The 7,405-nt window shown below is 54.5% G+C and overlaps 1 protein-coding gene across 1 annotated transcript; it reads left to right on the top strand.

The window, feature by feature from the left end:
- Window positions 1–5,226: 5,226 nt before the first annotated feature.
- On the top strand, window positions 5,227–6,080 carry MIF (macrophage migration inhibitory factor). The gene is made up of 3 exons (XM_055322970.1): window positions 5,227–5,457; window positions 5,606–5,778; window positions 5,897–6,080. Exons 1-3 carry the CDS (start codon window positions 5,350–5,352, stop codon window positions 5,961–5,963), a joined length of 348 nt encoding a protein of 115 aa, XP_055178945.1. The 5' UTR covers window positions 5,227–5,349; the 3' UTR covers window positions 5,964–6,080.
- The last annotated feature ends 1,325 nt before the right edge of the window (window positions 6,081–7,405 follow it).

The following is a 7,405-nucleotide window of genomic DNA, read 5'->3' on the forward strand; positions in this document are numbered from 1 at the left end:
TCTGCTGCCAACTCCCCTCCCGTTTTGTCTCTCAAATAAATCTTTAAAAAATATATGTATCCTAGTCTTTGGGAACAGATACCTCTCTTAATAGCAAAAAAAAAAAAAAAAAAAAAAAAAAAAAAGGAAAGAAAGGTGATACAAGATGAATTAAAAGACCCCAAAAATGCATAACACTAGATTTTGAAAACAAGTGCATAGGTACAGTCCACAAAATAAAATCAAGTTATTTGCACAGAATCCACACGTTTCAAATGTATTCAAATATTTTGTTTTTCTCAGTTTGGGTAATTTTATCTGTATTTCATGTTTCATTGAGTCCTTTTTATTAAATTCCCCTTCTTGATTTTATCCTTTTTTAAAAAAATATTCTATTTATTCGTGAGAAACACACACAGAGAGGGAGACAGAGACCTAGGGAGAAGCATGCTCCCTGCAGGGAGCCTGATGTGGGACTCGATCTCAGGACCCTGGCATCAGGCCCTGAGCCAAAGGCAGATGCTTAACCACTGAGCCACCCAGGCGCCCCTTGATTTTATCTTCTATGGCAACACTGCCTTATAGACAGTTATGTGGCAAAAATATTTGCCACAAAAATACCTGCAGCAAGGATGCTTGCGGTAAGAACGCCTGCCGTGCCACCGTGACACTCAGGAAGTCCTCTGCAGCAGCCAGGACTTGCACTGGGACCGCGGATGACACAGATCCTGACATGCTGTGCTTTGAACGAGGAGCTTCTTTTTCTATTGTAACTGGAAGTCAGCCGAAGGGGCTGGGCAGAGCTGTTAGAGCCCTGGGCTCCTGTGGGCTGCCACTCCCAGCTCCTTGGCTTGGGTTTTTCCAGCTCATGGCTGCCTGACAGTTGCTGCACAACTGAGGGTCATGTCCAAATTCCAGGGCGGGGGCAGAAGGAGGCAGGCTTGTGCCTCCATCAACAAGGCAGCTGCCTCCCCACAAACCCCATACATTGTGTGAGTTCCTGTGGCCATACCTGGTTGCCAGGGGCAGCGAATGTTCTAATCAGACAGAATGGAGATTCCTACAGTGAGGACGAATGGGGTGAAGCTCCCAGGCAACTCAGCCACCATGCCTGCCAACACCTCCCGGTGCACGTATTCGGCTGTTCAGCACAGAATTATCGAGCCCCTATTGAAGCCAAGTGTATTACCTTTCTCTTGCTCCTAGAACAAATTACCACAAATTTAGCAGCTTAAAACAACACCGATTTATTATCTCACAGTTTCTTTGGGTCAGAAGTCCAGCACCAAGTGACTGAGTCTTCCGCTTAGGCTCTTGCACAGCCAAAGTCAAAGCGTCTCTAAGTCAACTAGGGAAGAACCCACCTCCAAGTTCATTAAGGTTGTTAGCAGAATCCAGTTCCTTGTGGTTGTATGACTGAGGCTCCTGGCCCCCTTTATCTTCAGAGCCAGTAATGATGGCACATTGAGTCCTCCTCCTGCTTCAAGTCTGACTTTTCCTTCTGCCGCATCTCACCGAGTCTAGCTGGAGAAAATTCTCTCCTTTTAAGGGCTTGTGTGATTACACTGGGACCACCCAGATAATCCCTGATCATCCCCCTATCTTAAGGTCTGTAACTCTTAATTACACCCGTGTAGTGCCTTTTGTCACGTAACGTAACATATTCACAGATTCCAGGGATTGGAGCGGGGACATCTTTGGAGGCCCTCTGCTTACCACTGAGGTAACAAGTCAGAAGGTGAGCACACAGCAAGAGCCAAAAAGAGATAGTCACCTCTCTCATGGAGCCTACCACCTAGCGAGAAAACACTAACTCACAAAGAGAAATGTGGTTATAGCCTCGAAGGACAGGAGAGGTGGTGGGCATATTATAGGACCACACGACAGCCAGCAGCTCTGGGGCTTTCCTGAGGAGCTGAGGCAGATGAGGGGAAGTGAATGCATACCACATTTTAGGACCAACCTGAGAGCCAAGAGCTAGGAGCATGGTACTGAAAGACAGCACGCAGACTCAGCGTACAAAGGAGGATGGTGCAAGATGTGGGGCGGGGGCCAGCTTACCCAGGGCATCGTGACAGCACTACCTCTAGTATCAGTGGGGACAATTACCAGTATTTAGGCCACTCAGTCCTCAGAATACTTCTCTGTAAGGTGGACACTACTAGCATCCTCAAATTACACGTAGGGAAACGGAGTCTCAGGTTAGTCTAGTCACCTCCCCAGGTGCCTTTCTAGAAAGATGGCACTGAATGCTATGGGGAAGGGTCAGAGCAAATGGTAAATAGCTCAGAGGCTGCCCGGATCAGGGAAGACTGCTCTATGCTACAGTAACAACCTGAAAGGCAGTGGCTCACCTACGGGGACATTGCCAGCGTTTGCTGGTGCGGATCCATCTTGTCACGCTTCCACCATCTCAGAGAACCAGGTCCTGGCTTTGAATCTTCTGCCTGGAGTCACTCCTGCCACTTCTATTCTTATTTCACTGGGCAAGGCAAATCATATGGCCAGATCAGCTGCCAGGGGGCAGGGAAATAGACTCCTCCCCTAGGAAGAGCAGCCCACCAGGGCCAGGCCAAAGGTGAAGCCAGCTAACTTAAACTAAGGTATGGGGGGGTGCTAGGGGGAAGGGAGCAGAGGAGGAGGAGGGTGACAATGGAGGGAAGCCCATTTCACTGGCAGGCCAACAGGTGCGGGAGGAAAAGTCACGCACTTGGATTTGGACACAGGGACTAGGAAGTGCCGAATTAGCTACTGAGCTCTGAGGAAGGCCCAGCGCTAGAGACGTGGAGTGCATCAGTCCATCCGTGGTAAGAGCCCTAGGCACAAGGTATGAGAGTGAGGAAGGATGAAGCCTGGGTCCCAGCTGGAGGAACAAATACTTGCAGGCTATTTGCACAACCAGGCCATGGGACCTACTTGATTGGATGCTGGCTGGTCCCACAGGCACCAGTGTCCTTGCTGTATCACATGGCCATCGTCAAGGCCAGTGTGTGCTGTGCCACCTTAACCAGATAGCACCTGCCAGATGCCAAGGAGAGCTCTGAGGACTCAGCCAAACCCAATGGACCCCTTCCAGCACCTGAGAGAGATCCGTCCCCCAGCACAGCAGCAGCCTGACCAGCGGGGCTCCTCAGAGTGGGAGTGGGTGGCCTCTTAGCCACAAGCCCTTCTGCCCAGTGATGGCAAGGCCTGCAGGTGCGGCCAGGGCCCCAATCCAGCCACTGGTCTGTCCTCTTCCTGTCATGTCACGGCTATCTTCATTCACCCAGTATTTAGTCTATGTCTCTTGTATGTTTGGCACCCACCAGATGCCCCATGAGCTAACCATTAGTGGAAGAGACAAAGAATTCTCTGAGGGCTCTCAGAAAGGGCATCCCTACAGGATGTTACTAGGGTGGGGCTTCCTTGAAGACTAAAGTTCCTGGACCTGCAGAAGAGTTGCTCAGGGGAGCAGGAACTTGGGAGTGGCTTCAAGACACAGCTGCTGACTGCCTCTAGCCTATGGAGCACTGTCTGAGCGTCACCTCTTAGTCCCTGCCCCTCCCCCTGGAGTCTCCTAGCATCTTCACTCACCCTAAAGAGCAAGGGTGAGGGAGGGCACCTGGATGGGGACTCCGGCTCTACCGTGCCTGCCCCCCTTCTACCTGCATCACGACGCCCTCGCCCCATCTCTCTCTCACACTCACACACCTAGGACCGGAGCCTTGGGGGCCATGCAGCCCCGGACATACGAAGCTTCCAGGCGTGCGGCAGAACGGGCTGCAACTTCACCCGCTTTCCCAGCTCTGGACTCCTGGGGGGTAAGGGGTCACGTGCCCAGGGAACCGCTGTACCCCCAATGCCTGGCACACACACGTCCCTGAACATCAGTGACCAAACAAAGGACTAACAAAGAAATTAATCCTAGAGGAGAACACAGGCAACACCCTTTTTGAACTTGGCCACAGTAACTTCTTGCAAGATACATCCACGAAAGCAAAAGAAACAAAAGCAAAAATGAACTATTGGGACTTCATCAAGATAAGAAGCTTTTGCACAGCAAAGGATACAGTCAACAGAACTAAAAGACAACCTACAGAATGGGAGAAGATATTTGCAAATGACGTATCAGATAAAGGGCTAGTTTCCAAAATCTATAAAGAACTTATTAAACTCAACAGCAAAGAAACAACCAATCCAATCATGAAATGGGCAAAAGACATGAAGAGAAATCTCACAGAGGAAGACATAGACATGGCCAACATGCACATGAGAAAATGCTCTGCATCACTTGCCATCAGGGAAATACAAATCAAAACCACAATGAGATACCACCTCACACCAGTGAGAATGGGGAAAATTAACAAGGCAGGAAACCACAAATGTTGGAGAGGATGCGGAGAAAAGGGAACCCTCTTACACTGTTGGTGGGAATGTGAACTGGTGCAGCCACTCTGGAAACCGTGTGGAGGTTCCTCAAAGAGTTAAAAATAGACCTGCCCTATGACCCAGCAATTGCACTGTTGGGGATTTACCACAAAGATACAGATGCAATGAAACGCCGGGGCACCTGCACCCCGATGTTTCTTGCTGCAATGTCCACAATAGCCAAACTGTGGAAGGAGCCTCGGTGCCCATCGAAAGATGAATGGATAAAGAAGATGTGGTTTATGTATACAATGGAATATTACTCAGCCATTAGAAACGACAAATACCCGCCATTTGCTTCAACGTGGATGGAACTGGAGGGTATTATGCTGAGTGAAGTAAGTCAATCGGAGAAGGACAACGTGTATGTTCTCATTCATTTGGGGAATATGAATAATAGTGAAAGGGAATATAAGGGAAGGGAGAAGAAATGTGTGGGAAATATCAGAAAGGGAATCAGAACATAAAGACTCCTAACTCTGGGAAACGAACTAGGGGTGGTGGAGGGGGAGGAGGGCGGGGTGTGGGGGTGAATGGGTGACGGGCACTGAGGGGGACACTTGACGGGATGAGCACTGGGTGTTATTCTGTATGTTGGTAAACTGAACACCAATAAAAATTAATTTATTAAAAAATAAAATATAAAATAAAATAAAATAACATAACATAACATAAGAAAGGCAGATCCCGCCAAGAAGGCGAAGAAGCCGCGGGCGATGACGTCACCAGCGGGAGGCAGCCGCGGGCGCGCGGGGCTGGGCCTCGACGGGTGGTGACGTCACCGGGCGGGGCTGGAGGTCGTGCGGGGGCGGGGCCTTCGCCGGCGGCGGCGTCACAGGAGGCGGGGCCGCTCCGCGCTAGGGGGCAGCTCGGCGCGGCGGTCACGTAGCGCAGGTTCCCGGGCTGCAGCCGCGCGCGCGTCGGTCGGTTCCCGGGCCCGGTCCCCGCCATTCGTCCGCCAGGATGCCGATGTTCGTGGTGAACACCAACGTCCCCCGCGCCTCCGTGCCGGACGGGCTCCTTTCCGAGCTCACTCAGCAGCTGGCGCAGGCCACCGGCAAGCCGGCGCAGGTCTGCCGGGAGGGAGCAAGGGGGGGCGCTGCCGGGCGGACGAGGGGGTCCGGGCTGGGGGGCGGGGAGGCGACCAGGGTTGAGGCCCTGGGCGGGGAAGGCCCGGCGAGCTGCCCGGGCCGCCTGACCGCACCCCGTGTCCCCGCAGTACATCGCGGTGCACGTGGTCCCGGACCAGCTCATGGCCTTCGGCGGCTCCAGCGAGCCGTGCGCGCTCTGCAGCCTGCACAGCATCGGCAAGATCGGAGGCGCGCAGAACCGCGCCTACAGCAAGCTGCTGTGCGGCCTGCTGGCCGAGCGCCTGCGCGTCAGCCCGGATAGGTGCGTGGGCGGCGGGGCGGCGGGGGCGGCGGGGGGCGGGGCGCCCCGGCGGGGGGGGGCGCGCGGGCCCGCGCCGGCCAGGACGCTGCCCGCTGAGCCCCGCCTCCACGCCCCGCAGGATCTACATCAACTACTACGACATGAACGCGGCCAACGTGGGCTGGAACGGCTCCACTTTCGCCTGAGCCCCGCGCCCGCCGGACCCGCTTCCGTCAGGCCCCGCTCCCCGCAGCCTTGTGTCCGCCCCGCCCCCAGCGACCCCACCTCCAAGGCGGGACCAATAAACGGTTTGGAGGCCGCGACTGCCTTGGGCTTCCTTGGCTTGCAGAGGAGTGGATGCAGGGCCGGGCCACTGACCCGGGAACCGAGGCCGGGAGGGGTGGCCCCTCGGCATCTACTGTTAAGAGTCCCTTTGCCCAGCCTTTCCCTCCTGTGCCCCAGCAGAGGCCGCAGCCTTGATTGGCATCCTGCCCGAGGCCACAGACCCAGGAATAAGATTCCAATCAAATCAGAGCTTCCCACTCAGCATTTGCCCTCCCAGGGCAGGTTCGTGACTCTGCCCTTGGCCGGAACCCAGAGTTCAATCCATTCCCGCCAACAGGGGCAGGGCCACCACGTGGGCTGGGCTGGTGGGAGGAGTGGGAGGGAGAGGTGGGGATGAGTCTGATTGGTCTGAGGGGTTGGAGGGTCAGGTGGGGCTGGACCTTTCAGCCCCACCTTCTTCCCATCTTCCAGATTGGCAAAGGGTGCTCTGGGGAGAGAAAGCCTCCCCCCTCTACCCCCTGGTGTGGTAGGGTAAAGCCCTGCTGGGCTGGTGCCCTAGTTTCTTGACCTGGAAAGCCCCCTTGTTCTGGAACTTGGGGACAGTTTTCAGGTTGGGGATGGGAAGGTGCACAGGAGGCAGAGTCCTTGGTTACACTGCCCTGTCTGCCCCCGAATCAGTGCCTGGGCTCCACTATTTTCGGGCACCCAGGTCTCCACCACAGCAGTTACCAGCAACAACACCTGTCCTTTAGTTTTGCTGCCATTCTTGTGAGATAGTAGCTGCTAGGATATTGTGGGTCCTGGCCCTGCAGGCACCGCCAACAACAACATCAGTATCAAGGGCAAATGTGACTGGAGTCTTAACTAGGATCCCTCCCGCCCAGGGCAGGGCCTCCCTTGTGGGGGTGAGGTTAGGACAGTGGGCAGTTTCTCTGCCCATATGCTTGGGCTGTGGGGACCTCAGCTGCCATGTTGCTTCCCAGAGCAGGTGCCTTTGGGCTACAATCCATTCGTAGCCCGCAGTGTGAGACACTCCATGCGCCCTGGCAGCAGCTCCTTCCAAGTGAGACCCAGCCACTAGCACTAGGAATTCATGTGCCTGGAGCTGGCCCTAGTTAGCCAGGGCCAGCACCTGTGTCTTGGCTAAAGGGAAGGACCAGCTCCACCCTTCCTGCAGGGCCTGACCTGTGGGATAAGTCAGTCGTGTTCATTTCATCTGCTTGCACAGGGGGCCGGGGGGGGGGGGCGGTCTTCTGACCACATGAACCCCATTCCTGGGCTCTCAGGAGAGATGAGGCCTCACCTCTGGACTCCTGCTGGCTCTGTACCTTTGAGATCCCTTGCTCTTTGTTTCTTAGCCTCT

The sequence above is a fragment of the Nyctereutes procyonoides genome, unplaced genomic scaffold, assembly GCF_905146905.1.
Source record: "Nyctereutes procyonoides isolate TBG_1078 unplaced genomic scaffold, NYPRO_anot_genome, whole genome shotgun sequence".
In the NCBI taxonomy this organism is placed as follows: Eukaryota; Metazoa; Chordata; class Mammalia; order Carnivora; family Canidae; genus Nyctereutes; species Nyctereutes procyonoides.

Excerpts from the sequence above, each read along its gene's own strand:
- MIF (XM_055322970.1), top strand. The coding sequence starts at position 5,350 with ATGCCGATGTTCGTGGTGAACACCAACGTCCCCCGCGCCTCCGTGCCG. Across the intron at positions 5,458-5,605 it reads CCACCGGCAAGCCGGCGCAG|TACATCGCGGTGCACGTGGT; the intron begins GTCTGCCGGGAG and ends GTGTCCCCGCAG. Across the intron at positions 5,779-5,896 it reads CTGCGCGTCAGCCCGGATAG|GATCTACATCAACTACTACG; the intron begins GTGCGTGGGCGG and ends CACGCCCCGCAG.